This window comes from Thermobia domestica, chromosome 7, assembly GCF_964235325.1.
Source record: "Thermobia domestica chromosome 7, izTheDome1.hap1.1, whole genome shotgun sequence".
Lineage (NCBI taxonomy): Eukaryota > Metazoa > Arthropoda > Insecta > Zygentoma > Lepismatidae > Thermobia > Thermobia domestica.
Window position 1 is genome coordinate 287,000,474 of NC_137460.1, and position 14,774 is coordinate 287,015,247.

Genomic DNA, 14,774 nt, shown 5'->3' on the forward strand with positions numbered 1-14,774 from the left:
AAAGTTGTTGGAAACAGGTGGTCTTCAATCTAAAGTAATTGATTTTAACACAACGAGTGAACAAAAGTTTAGGAATGATAAAGAAAATCCATCAAAAGATTGCGATCTTGGCCAATTTTGTGGATCAGGGGGCCACAAAATTTCTGAACGGCCTTTAAGTGCAGTCAGTCACTATGTATTTCTCCAGATATAAGGCATACAAAAAAGAATGACTGAAATATATTGGATCTGTTGATCCAAAAAGTGACTGACTGGCGACCGGGACTCAAACTCGAAACCTCCAGCATACCGTGTCGATACGTTAGCCACTACCGTACAGCACAGCCACTTACTCTCCAGGTCGGTGCTCTCTCGGACTAAGAGGCCCCTGCTGCTGTGATGGGACAATAGCCTATCTATCTACAGAGCACCTTATTGACGGTTGTGATTTCATATATTTATTAATGAAAGCAGGAAACAACATATTGTTTTTTATGGTATATACCAATTACACAATTTATATTACACACCACTGGGTAGCGTAATGGTTATATAAAATAACGGAAGTTTTCCTATCGCACCAGGCGTTTGGGGTCCACATTGATAAAGCGCTCTATGTTAAATGAAAAGGCAACATTGTCAGTTCAGTAGGCTGTTCCGTTGGGCCCTCATCATAACAACACTACAGCACTGTTTGGAAACTGATTCGAAGTGTTTCTTTACATAACAGGCGCACGTTCCCCGTTTGAACAGCTTGTTGAACTTGAAACTTTTTTTCTTTAATGTATAATATAAGGCACTCTACCAATGTGAAACCCAAATGCCTGATGCAGATCGAAAAATTCCAACATTTTAGGTTATAAACCGTATATTTTGAACAACTTTCGTCTTTTCACCTTTTTTTTTTTTTTTTATCTGTATTTATAATAAAATTAGCCAATGGTTCCCAATTTTTTTATCGACCCGGTGTATATATACGGGGGCAGTTAAAAAATTTCTTTGAATTGTACTACAATATAAGTACGCGTTTACTTTATTCGCTTTTAAAGTAGGCATACTTCCTCCACCGCTCCTACAATTGCTGGAAACACCGGCGAAAGTCCTATTTCGACATCTTCCAGAGTTTAGCCAAAGTTGGTTTTGATGTCTTCTACGATGGCGAAACGAGTATCGGTGCTGTTTTCCTTAAAGCATTGTCACCACACACTGACTTTAAGGCTATCAAAGTAGGTATCAATAGCAGATTTACCCAATTTGTACAAAAGAGTGGATGTTTCCGCGTTGCTCGAACTGCGGCAATCCACCAACTGATCAGCACGTACTCCTCCGTTTAGCAACACTACTCGTAAACAGGCTTTTATGACCTGTTCACACTTGTCATATTGATAATTAGGAAACCTAACGACTGCACTGTATAAGATTCGTTGTGATTCCATCACAAATGCCAAAACAACAACATTCCGAAAACATTTAGGCTGACCCTCTATTCTCGAAACCTCATTATTTATGGATAAGAATAAGCAAGATTTTCGATTAAATTCCAACTTACACTATACAGTAGGAGAACTAATCGTGTTCGTATCGTCAGGGTAACCATAGACCAGGAACACGGAATTCTGCGTACTCCTAAAAAAGTTCTGGAAAAATAAGGGAATTTTTAAGTACGTTTTTAACCCATTATTATTATTATTATTATTATTATTATTATTATTATTATTATTATTATTATTATTATTATTATTATTATTAGCTGAAATACACATTATTCGCATGGGGCTGTATTTTGAAGTCAACGCCTCTGGGAATATCTCCATTGATCTCAGCGACCGCGAAAATTACGGATTTGACACTAATATCTGTCATTTTGGATTATTTTTACATGTCTCGATATATCCCTCCCGGTGACTCCCGGCCCGCAGCCGAATGGGGTGAATGCGATCAGATTTTCACATTGATCATAGCAACTGTGGAAACTATAAATTCGACACTAATATCGGTCATTTTCTACTACCTTTATTTTCCCGGTAAACGCAACCACCCGAGACACCCTGGTTCGAAATTTTGAAAAACGCCTCGACTTGGTCTAGGGCCTGGACCGAGGTACCCGTAACTCAAATTTGGTAACTCTTGGTCCACTCGTCTGGTCCCTAGACCGCACACAGACAGACAAACAAACTCTTTATTTTATTTATATTAGATTATTATTATTATTAAGAATACTTCAGAATTGTAGGTCTGCTGGATTTCTCTTTTGCTTTTCCCAGCTATTTGATCGAGGATATTTTATAAAATAAATTAATTTGTTTTGAAAACTTCTAGCTGTACACTATATGTATATATACGGTATTCGGAACTGCCCGAACAGTCATATCGTCTTACTAGTAACATTGTAACTTAATGTGTGCAAGGACGTTGCCATAGTTTTGGTCCCCGTTACACTGTGATTAATGACTTACACATGTGGGTTCTTTCTTTCTTTCTTTCTTTCTATATTGAGAAGGGGAAAATAAACAAACGTTGAGCAACTTGCCTTCATATATAGCCCATTCCTTCTCAACGGAAGAAGAAATATTCTGTTGGAAGAAGGTTGAAAGTATCAAATAACAAAGCAACATCAAACATTCGGAGTTTCCAGATTACTTTTTCCTTCGCCAAATCATTTGAGACTTTCCATTCTTTATTCATGTGACGGAGAAGATCAGCTTTTGCTCACTCCCTGTTCTTGCCGAGAGCTGTCGTCCAGTTTGAATTTTGTTGGCAACACCGAATTTCGGAGAAAATATATGTTTCACTACCATGTCGTGGGAGGAGAAGGCTAATAGGTGAATTTTCTGTACCACCGACTAAGGCTTTTAAGATCCATCCTAAAGAGTAGATGAGGATCCCCGTGGTTGGACAATTTTTTTACATTATACGATGGCCCTGGAAGTTTGTAAATCGTGAACTGCAAACGGGAAATTCGTGTTCGGCATATACGTGAGAACCCTGCATGTGGAAAATACAAAGTTAACAGAAGCTCATAACTCGGTACGACACTTAGGAGTAAAATTATGTAATAAGCTTTCAAATCGTGTTGTTAAATAGATGCTAAGTGCACAATGAAATAAAATTATGGTAACGTAATCGCTTGTTCTATAATATACAATAGAAGAATACCCGCTATCAAATTTTTCCAGACCAAGATTAGAACTTACTTCTGTGTCGACTAGAGGGATCATGAACGGAAATTTAACTCTGGGCGTTATGAAACCGGGAGGTTCAGTACCAGAAAAGCTGTCCAACCAGGTTTTACTTTCCGAGCTCCTTAATATTGTTCTTCTATCTGCGCCTAGGTCTTCGTAATAGTCTTTTTTCGACTGAGTTTGAAGTTAAAATTTTGAAAGCATGCCCACCCGAGTCTCGTAGCCCTAATGATCTTAACAATGCTAGGTAAACGGAATGCAGTTCCACAAATATTCGCCTCAGGATTTTATTTTAAAATACCCCTCAAGGTAAACAATTACGTTTCACAACGTACAGCGTAATAGACATAATTATCGTTTTATATCTTTTAAGCTTCAAATTCTTCGACAGAATCCGCGAAGACATAAGATTTTGGACTGAATAATAGCACGAATTCTGCTTTCAGTCTACATTCTTCGTGTATATGGTTTTGGTTTGTTAATGTTGATCCTAGATATTTGATGTGTTCACTTGTCGAAATTATTACCAGATACATTAACGTATCCATAATTTGCAGTGTTGCGATTACGGCAAATATCGATATATTTAGTTCTGTCTGCATTAAATCCATGTTAGTGTAGGCGTTTAATATCATCTATCATAGAGTATACACCATACCGTGATATGTGTCATTCAGCTAGCTTTTTTGGTAACAGTGTTGTACAATGTTCGAATTTGAACCCGCGCTTGGTCTCGTGGCTAGCACGCTTCACAGAAATACTTCAACGTTAGAATAAGTGCATTGCTAGCCAAGAACACTACTTTGAAAGAAATTAATAAAATTTCATGTAAGTTATTAGTTTGTTCTTAATAAAATTATTCACCATATTTTTTTTTATCACAACTCGTATATATCGGTATATATGTACCGGTATATATATATCGTAGAGAACCACATTATAATGCCTGAAGTATTGTTTTTAAACGTTTTTATTTTCTTACAGTTCCTAGGCCGGAAGATAAACGAATTAAATTACATTATTACGTATTCTGTCCTTTATTTATGTATTTATTTATTGTTTATTCTTTATTACAGGGAATTGAAAGTAGAATAAATCAGCAGCAGAAAGAACATTACAGGATGAGCGGCTGCTTCGATGCAATCTTTGATCAGCTAGTGTATCAAGTTGAAACTGGTTTTAGCTCTGATAATGCCCCTGATGGCTTTCCAGTTACGATAATTGATACAGGTGAAGCACAAATTCTAAGTGCAAGGAATTGTGACGTTGAGGTATTAGGCAATAATACGAACAATAAAAAACGCAGTTACAGACGTGGTTTTAAACAGAGACTGGGTAGTTCCTCGAGGGCGAATTTGAAAGCTCTTCCCAAATTGGACAGTGGACTGCAAACGGTTGACTCTGAGAGCTCAAGGTGAGTGAACTTCCAGCATTTTCTTTGTTTAACTTTCGTATTCAACAAATTGATTGTACAAATATATATATATAAATGCAAAAACATTTCCCAATATAAACGACGTAGCTGATTTCGATTAGATATGGTATATGCCTTCCTTCAGCTTACAGAAATAACCTTTTTTGGAGTCGCACTTCATCAAGAATGAGGAGATAAATTCATCCCATGTTATGAGTTTGAATATACAGGGTGTTTCAAAACAACACCGACAACGTTTGGGAGGTGATTCCTGACACCAAGAGAAGACAACCTCGGTGCACAAATACTTCCTTTCGGAGTTATAGGCTGTCGAAAACATGAAAAAAATTAACTTTAAAGGTCCATAGCTCCAGAACTATGTGGCCTATCGTAGTCAGGCCAAGACTTCATTTAGGAACTAATACGTGCGCTTTCAAAAATACGTGTTTCAGAATCCGAAGGTACTCACGCAACAGTTTTTATAGAGGGAGTTTGGCTAGAGGCATACATTGTAATTTAAAGTACTCACCAACTACCTTTATAAAAATGGTTGCGGAAGTATCGCAGGATTCTGAAACTTGGATATTTGAATAGGGCACATATTAGTTCCTAAATGAAGTCTTGACCTGACTACGATAGGTCACATAGTTCTGGAACTATGGACCTTTAAAGTTCATTTTTTTTTCATGTTTTCGGCAGCCTATAACTCCGAAAGGAAGCATTTGTGCACCGAGGTTGGTGTATACTTTTTGTATTGTCTTAGTGTCAGGAATCACCTCTCAAACGTTGTCGATGTTGTTTTGAAACACCCAGTATATACACAAGACAGTTTTGCAATAGAAATCACATAAAATTACTTGATTATGAGAAAAAGAAATACTGTATAGTTTCTTTACAGCATTCTGATCACCCTCAGATGTTGAAATTAAAATCTCCCGAGAACGAAAGGATGAATTCCCCCCTTCTCCCATGCAATTTAATATATATATATATATGTATATATATGTATGTGTGTGTGTGTCTGTCTCCCAAGATTATTGTCAGAAAGAAAAAGTGTTTAATTTTGATGTAATATGTTATACTTTTTTCGACATTTTCCAATCATCCGTTCTGCGTGGAGTTAAAATCAGTAAAGAATGATGATGTGGATTTATGCGCACAGCTTTTTTTCGGGGGGGGGGGGGTTGTTTATTTATTTGACCATAACTTTCGTAAAATTCAATGGGTTTTAATCAGGGGTAAAAGTGGATCAGAAAAGGTAGGGGAACGCATGACGTCACGTCGTCTTCTTGCCTATCTTTGCCCATTGTAATTTTTTTAGAAAGTGGGGGACACCACAGATTTTCGGGAAGTGAGGGAGCGGCGTTCCCTCTCACTTTTACCCCTGGTTTTAATACAATATGAGTATTTTATGACTCTCTTGTTTAATCCCTCCTCCCGATTAGAGCCTGTCTATTTCAGGTGTGCCCTCGGAAAATATGCGAAACACAATTCGGCCCCACCCTCAAACTAAGGAAACCCTTCCTCTGCTTAGGGAGAAGAATGGCCTCAGCTGTGTTGCCAGTTTGTCATTTAGTCATTTAGTCTTAACGAGTGAAGATCGTAGGCTACTTGGAATGGCTACCAAGACAGTGCATAGCGAAGTCCATGAAATAATTCATTGTGGCAACGCTTCTGCATCCAACAATTAAAATATCTCGGCCCCAGCAACTTTTCCTTCCTCTTTCAAGGGAGGTACGGGAAGACACATCGACAGCAGCGCCAGAAGGGGCACACTTGAAATAGAAATGCTGTACAATATTACCAACAGTAACTTCCTTTAAAAAAAAAAAAAAAAAAAAAAATCCGATTTTGACACAACATGGTGTATGTGTTTACTGGAATTTTCACGTAATCGGTGCTGTTCTCTCTCTTTCCCATGATTTAAAAGTATGTTCTGATAACTTTCGTTAAAAAAAAAAATCTAATATGGCGTAATGTTGTCTGAGGATTCCCAATCGTTCCAAGTGCTTTGAATTTGAAATGAGTCAATAATGAAGAAGTACGATTACCCGATTTTATATTTCATATATTCATTGAAAAGTTATTTTTTAAAAAACCCAGAACATAGTAAGTGTTTTTAAGAACGTAATGTGAGTTTTGTTGGATATTAAGGACTTACATGTGTGGTTAATGGGTGAAATTAATGAGAGGAAAAGAGGGAGATCGATCGCTTCAAGGTGCGGAACATCACAAGTTTCTTTTAAGTATTGTTACAAGTATTTAGTGTTGTATATAGAGCAAGAATGGGCAAATCCAGTTTCCATTAAAAAAAAAAAAACAGAAACCGGTTTGTAGATAAGCCGAAATCGGAATTAAAAACGAAAACAGGTTTTGTTTTTTCTAAAAACTGAAAACCGAAAAAACGGCTTTTGTGCCCGTGATTAATGTAGTGTCGCAGTGGTGCAGTTGATAAAGCGTTTACCTACCAACCGGGTACGGTATTTGTCGTTCCAATGTGGCTGAGGGATTGATACAATTTCTTTCAAAATGGGGAATCTGTGGGTGAAGGCGGTTCACTACATCATCTCTTGTAAGTATGGAACTTTGCATGGCCTCATTGGAATTCCTTGAACGAAAGGAGTATTTTTTTTTTTTTTTTTTTTTTTTAACAATTTTATAGTTACTTGTATACAGGGTGAATCATTTATCTTGTAATCATGGGTGCCAAACTCATCAGGCGTGAGTTGAGCTTGTGAGGCGAGAACTCACACTAATTTGACCTCAATTTCACGAAGTGAGAGTAAAGTTGAATGTGTGAGAATTTCAGATCGTGATGTGAGTGTGATGTCTGAAATTAATATTGTGAGTGTGAAGTTGAGTCAGTGTAACGATGTCGAGGATTAATGGTGTGAGAGTGATGCCGGGTTGATAACGCTCGTGAGGTCGAGTGAGTGTGAGCTAGAGTGAGGATAGCTCAAAGTGGGCACCTCTGCTTGTGAACTTTTATACAGGGTGTCTCAAAAGTCCGCTGACATAGGGAAGCTCTGTTATTATCAGAGTTACAATAAATAAGAGGGGAAACCGTCTTCAATTATAATGTTTTCAATTTAAAGTGAAGGATTTTTTCTTCTTAAATCGGACGAGCCGTTGGAACTATATACTTTTTATGCGCCCAATATTAAAATGCAACGTTGTCATTTACCTGGGGGAGGGAAGGACGGGACGGGAGGTGGACGAATTTTGTAAGAGTATGGTGAATGGGAGCATGCTTGAAATGGAGGCAGGCCATCGACACGTTAGCATAACAGACAATAACTTCATTCACTTACGTAGTGGATCCAGGTAAATGGCAACGTTTCATTTTGATTTAACATTTGGCACATAAAGAGTGTACAGCCCGAACAGCTCGTCCGATTTAAAAAATTCCTACACTTTAGGTTGAAAACGTAATATTTGGAGACGGTTTTCCCGCTTACATTTTGTTGTAGCTCTGATGATAACAGTTACCCTATGTCAGGGGACATTTGAGACATCCTGTTTATAATGCTGAAATTTTGTATAATGAAAATAGCAATGGGGCATTCCTGGACATACTCCACAATAGCATCATATTGACATTGCTGCCAACTCAACATAAGTTTTTTTTTTTCTTCTTTCATTTTCTTAAATGACATTACGTCAGATTCTTACATGTTTCAAATGTACGTATAAAACGAAAACTTAGTATACCATATTCGGTATTCATTCCGTATTCGTTGATTTTTGTGACTTGATTTATGATTAATACGTTTTAATTGAAAACAATACAAGTAATACAAGGGACGTTCAAGTTATAACCGGAATCCCTCTTTTTCTGGTACATAGAGAAGACAACATGTGAACCAATTACTGGTCTTTTTCAAGGTACTCTCCATGTACACGTACACACGGCGTTGTCATGGAGCATGATCAGCTATCCTTGACCAATTCTTCTCAAAGCCTGTGAGAGTTGTTGGTCGTGGCTCATTTTTATTGATGTAAACGAGCTAACCTCTGTCTCATTGATTATTCCTCTCTCTGTCCTCCTCGATTTCCCATCCAGCCATGACTTCTCTCTCACGCCACGCTCCTATCAAATTTCCGCCTGGTGGGATCGGAGGATTTCTGATACAAGCGCCGTTAATTAGTATAAATCGGATGTTTAGCAAAAGCAGGACAAAATTAATAAATTCGAAGTTAACACGAACTGTCTATCTTCTGTTGCTCAAAACAATAAATGAGCCTCAAAAAGCGGTGACAAGCCTCTCTGACTTTAGTCGAGAGGAGGTTGCTGTAGCACGCCCCACGTGCTAGGAAATCAGTGCATGTCACCCCGTCTTTGTCCCAGAATACCGACAGCATCACTTTGCCAGCATTCGCGCGTGCCTAATTTTTTTTCGCCGGGGCGAGTCTAGATGCCTCTACTCCATGCTGAAGCACTTTGAGTCCGGAATGTTATGATGCACCCAGTTCTCATCACAGGTGATTATTTTTGCAAGGAAGCTTCGCTTGTTGTCTGAAATCGCAGCAGATGCTGAGACGAGACATTTTCCCTACACTGCTTTTGGTCGAACGTTAGCATTTTTGGGACCCATCTAACTGTGATTTTCCTGAAGTGCAGGTGTTCGTGGATAATAGTTTCCACACTTCCAACGCTGAGGTTTGTTTTCGCACTCAGATCTTTCACATTGATGCGTCGATTACTCAGAATGAGCTACTCTACTCGACGAATCTTGGTTTCGTCGACTGCAGTAGCTCAGCGTGGAGTACGGATTCTCTTCCTGTCTTGAATTTTGAATACCACTCGTACACTTGCGAGTTAGTTTCTTCGCCATCTTGCGCACTTAATCTTCTAAACATTAGAGCAGGTTTCATGCCTTCCTTCAGGAGGAAGTTAGTGATGCAGCGCTTCTCCACTGGTGCCGCCACCTCCGCTCTATCAGACTCGTTGATATTGTTCATCGTCGCTCTCTTGAGACTTTTTCCTCAACTGCCCGTTGTCGCAGAAAAGTGTCAGGGCTACCCTATCACAAGATGGGTCAGGGACGTCAAGCTGCGCACAGCAGCACCAAGAAAAGAAAGAAATTACTATTATAAAATGAATGTTCCTCGTACATTTTGTATTCAAACATGTAATCAATATATAATAAACGATATTGTATGTGCGGGGGGTTAGCCTATTGCTATTACAGTGCTCATAGCAAGACACTTTTTTTTTTAGTAAAAGTTACTTTTTTTCAAGTTACTCACAAACCGTTACTTTTTGGGGGGAGGGGGTAAAGTCTTTTTTGTGTGTGTGTGTGATTTATGTTTTGCATTGGCAGTTTTCTAAGAAAAATATTATAAAAATAAATGAGAAAGGGCAAAAACTTGTTACTTATTATTCTTCTGAAAACTTCAATACTTGCTGCCATGTGTAGCTGTGCTGCCACATGTGAACCAAGTCAGCTTTATTCTCACTTTAGCTTTTATTCTTTCTAAGCATAGTGGGTGCTTAAGCTCTCATGGTGGGTGTGAGAGTCATGTGTCTTTTCTTTTAGAACCGTGCAAATATGTAGTTAATAATGACCCTCTAAACACAAGTAGTCATTTTTTTTTTGTTTTAGTAGCTCAGATCCAGCTGGCCCTATGTTTGTTGAAAAAAAAAAGTGTTAAATTCAATGTATGCCCAAGTTTGGCATCAGGGTTTAAAGTTGTTACTTTTTGATAAGATTTTGGTCACTTCAATTATTTAGAAGAGACCAGGCCACTATGAGTCTGCTACTATAAACAGCACCTTTGGATGAAGGGTTTAAAAAGTTATCGTTGTATCTTTAATATATGTTCTAAATTTAGTAGTAAGCAAGAATAGGGCTGAAAGAATATGTTGAGAAAGTATATTAAAATACTACATTTATGTGTATGTGTATAGCAATTCACTCCCTTTAAGAGTCTTTCTCTTTTATTTGTGTCTGTATATGGGCTTTTACGAATATAATGGGAAGTGGGAATGAGATTCACATTCATATTAGTACGGTGCGCTATGTAAACAGCGGAGGTTCAGCTAGTATAAAGAAAAGGCTTGATTCCAAGATAAGGTAAATGTCTCGCTACAAAATGAAATAAAGCTATGAGAATTCAAATGATTCATTACATAAATCAGGTTGGACTTTACAGACTTGGTCTTGAATAATCCCTAGCAAAGACATGGATACATTGATATATCTTTTCGAATTTGGGTAGGGTACATGGGATCACCCGGTTAAATTTAGGAAGTGTCAAAAAAAAAAAAAAAAAAAATGGACATAGTTCTCTAGGATTTGGTTTAATTTAGATGGTGACGTTCATCCTTTGCATGGGTAAAACAGTCAAAATTTAAATTTTAAGACTTTTGATCTCATCTAAGATTATATCTATGATCATATGAATGAGTACAGGACATAGTTTAAGTTCATTGATGGAAAGTTATCGCTGAAAATCTAATTAGTAGAGCAACCCAAAAGCATAACAGCAGTTTACACGTATGGTTGGTACCTTAAACATGGTTGTGGTTGTCTAAGAGTCCAGAGGAAACTAATTTTAAAAGCATAATTTAAAATATATAGCACAATTCTTGAAAAAATCTCTTTACGAGTTTAACATACTGTATTAATATTTTTAAAACCAATATTTACAATACAAAATCATTGAGAACATAACAATGAAAAGCTTATTTTTATTTCTATAAATTTTTTTGGTGTAATCCTTTGATGTGGAGAAAAAAAGCAAGGAGAAAAAGAAGAAAACTTCGGCCAACAGTGAATAGTACACAAGAACTCCACACTATATTGTTATGTGTACCTGTTGAACTTGAGCACTTTCTGTACTTTTTGGTGGCATCTTGTACTGTCCCTTTCTGTATATATGCACCTCTAAGACGCACACAAGTGATTAAAAAAAAAAAAAAAACTGACTCGAGTAAAGCATCTCTTTACAGTGCGTTAAGTAGAAAGTTCGTTAAATATGAAAGAAACTGGTTGCATAAAATATTAATAAATAAATCAAGATAGTTAAAATATTTAATGTATAGTAAATATTATACATTATACACGATTAATGTAAAACAACGATTGAAATTTATAATAAAGCATAATTTTGACAAAAATAAAGCATAATTAAACGAAAAATAAACAGGGTATTTATCGGTCACGAAAGTCACGAAATTTAGATTTTGAGTCACGAATGTTTTTTATCTGTACAAATATAAGCACAGACTTGAAACTTTTATTCTATAAAACGTCAAAATTCACCACCAAAAATGTCTATGCTCGGCTTTAGACGCTACTAAATCGCAAGCAAAGCATTCTTCTATCGCATGTATGAAAATTCGGCCTACTTTGCACGTAAATTCGCTCTTCAGAATGTTAGGAAATTTTATGGTTTGATTAAGAAACGGTCACGAAATTTCATTTTGGAATTTGAGTAGACATTCTGATAAAGCATGATGTGGGTTGCTCTACTAATTAGTTAATAATTACTAACCCCAAAGAGTGCGTCCAGGTTTAGCTCCAAATTCGTCTCCGCATGAATTTACCCGAACGTGATTGCAATCGATAGCTTCCGATGCGTAGAACACGACTGTGAAGAAACCAAAGTGGTCAGATGCTACGTTCCTGAGATATCGCGTTCCAAAAGTGTGGGATGCCACGAGATGGCGCCAGCATCGAGGTTGAGATCGACGTGGCACTTTAGTTTATGAAACTCAGTCAGAAACATCTTCATCATCGGAAGCATTTTTAATGCAAAGAGAAACGTTGGACTATCGATGACCGGGCATAACAAACTCATAGTTGTGGCCGTCAGAGAAATACCAAATAGTGGTGGCCATTTGTGAACAACATCCTACTGTACGAGCTCCAGACTCGCAACAACGAGCTTGATCAACGAGTTTAATACGGTACGGAGTTACCTCTGTGACCACTATAACGTGATAGCTTCACACTTTATACAAATACCTTCGAAGCACTAAGAGGTGATCTCGCAGCTGCGCCTCGATACTGGCGTCATCTCGTGGCATCCCACACTTAGGAACGGTGCATCTGACCACTCTGGTTCCTTCAGAGTCGTGTTCTGTGCATCGACGCTATCGCTTGCATTCAAGTTGAGGCAAATTTATGGGGAGATGAAATTGGGGCTAAAGGCTAATGCTTTATTGGCCGCACTCTTTTAAGCTTGAAACCTGATAAGTAATTATTGTAACAATTTCATACTTTGAATCGTAGAATTGTAGTCATGACATATAGTCTAAGATCATAGATGCAGTCGAATTGTTAAAAATTAAAACTAAGCACACAGATACCAACTACTCTTAATTCACTGATTTGGAATACTAATCTGCACCTAACCCGTAAACACATCTACGAAAGTCTTGTTCGTTATTTTCATGGAACCATAAAGACAATACCTTTACTCGTTGTAAAGGTATTAATAATAAATAATAACAGAGGCAAGAATTGAAACATGATCTATAGTTCGTAGTACTACTCGAAAGACAACACAGGTTTTAGCAGCCATTAGGTATTGCTAAGGTAAACATGAACTAATTTACACACTGACCTGTTTCTCATTTCTTATGATTTATAAAAAGCTGGAACCTGTCCCGTTTTCAGCTCAAAATGTTATGGTCACCCACCCTAACTATTAGGCAAGCGTATTGCAACGTGTTGCTAGTTGACGAAGAACAGCCGTCGAAAAAAAAAAAAAAAACGTAAATTCCAATATACTTTTTTTTTTAATTTATTGTTTTTAGGATGGCAGTTGCAGCTGAGACGGCGAATAAACCAGCCCCATTAATGAATGCAAAAAGTGGGGAACAGTTTGAAAACAGATTTGTATCTTCGAACGACACAGTCCCCAGGAAACGAAGAAAAGTGACAGTTGAACGAAATATCGGTGCTAAAAAAGTGAACTCTCAACCAACTCCTAAAGTAAACGTTAAAGAAGAGCAGAAGTGTGATATTTGTCAGCAAGTTCTTCGAATCTCTGCGAAATCGAAGTCTGTGGAGAACCGAAACCTGTGTAAATTCTGTGACAGAATATATGGAAAGTATTCCATTCAAAGCTTTGAGAGTAAGAAACAACAGCCTTCTAAGAGTGAAGTTGTACATGATAGTGAAAATTCTGTACCAAAACAAGATTCAGTTGCTGCAAAAGTGGAACAAAGGGACAAGATTGTTACAACCACACTCAACAAGAGCAACCCTGAGAAACGTTCTAGTCAGAAACATTCTTCAAAGATCATTTCAGGTGAGGTCATTTCGTCTCTTAAGATGTAGATTATTCTTTCTTATCCTGTTGAATGTAGTGAAGGCAGAGTTAGATGTCGTTCCTAATATTTGTAACAGTTGGCTAATGATTCTTAGATGATAATGGTACAGTTCTTCCTTGCATTGTCATAACCGCACATAAAAACGAAATTTATTAGAGGAACAAAACATAAGTGGAACCTCAAATAAAAAGTAGTACTTCTAAGACTTTTCGTATTCATACTACGAAATCATGTCACAATTTGTATTTAATAACATAAGTATACATATAGTATATACCTATATATATACCTATATATATATATAGTATATCTAGATTTGGTAGTCTCAGCGTCAGCCTGGTAACTTTCGAGCTAGAAACACAAGCAATAAAGATTGTGCTGTGTTTTTTTACTGTATTATAGCGTAGGAAACTTACTGACTGGAAGTTATTACAAATCGATAGAAAATAACCTACACATAAACAAAGGTTTGTTTAGGTTGACTACCTATGGGATTACGTAAATTTTCAGAATTTATGATATAAATGGCGGAGGTTAAGTATCTTGGTGTCACATTGCGATTAAAATCTACTAAAGGCGTAATTTTAGATTTCGCGCGCCAGTTGCGCATCTATAAGTAGGACTGCTTTAGAAGGGTAAAAGGAATATCCATATAGATATAGCGTCTTGTAATTGCTAGGTGGTTGATGTGAGAGGTGGTGGTGAAGATGTTGTTTCCTATAGGTTTAGGAATAATATTCCTATAGTTTATTCTGTATAGTTTATTTTGTAAACTCTCTTGTAAGACTTAACACTGCTAGAATAAAATAAAATGGAAGTTGTTGCGCATTTCAGCCCAGAAAATATGCGAGCTTTAAATTCAACAGAAACAAATGACAATCGAGGTAGGCCTATTAAAGAAAGTGATAAATGT

At 37.2% G+C, this 14,774-nt stretch overlaps 1 protein-coding gene across 4 annotated transcripts in view; it reads left to right on the plus strand.

Annotated features, from left to right (window-relative positions):
- The window catches only part of LOC145691001 (uncharacterized), a 102,233-nt gene that overhangs the window by 11,699 nt on the left and 75,760 nt on the right, over positions 1 to 14,774 (plus strand). For all 4 annotated transcript variants that reach the window (XM_081766482.1, XM_081766478.1, XM_081766481.1 and 1 more), the window contains exons 2-3: positions 4,238 to 4,575; positions 13,343 to 13,839. In XM_081766482.1, the coding sequence (XP_081622608.1) occupies positions 4,283 to 4,575; positions 13,343 to 13,839 (790 nt within the window). In that variant the 5' untranslated portion in view covers positions 4,238 to 4,282. The remainder of the gene's footprint in view (positions 1 to 4,237; positions 4,576 to 13,342; positions 13,840 to 14,774) is intronic.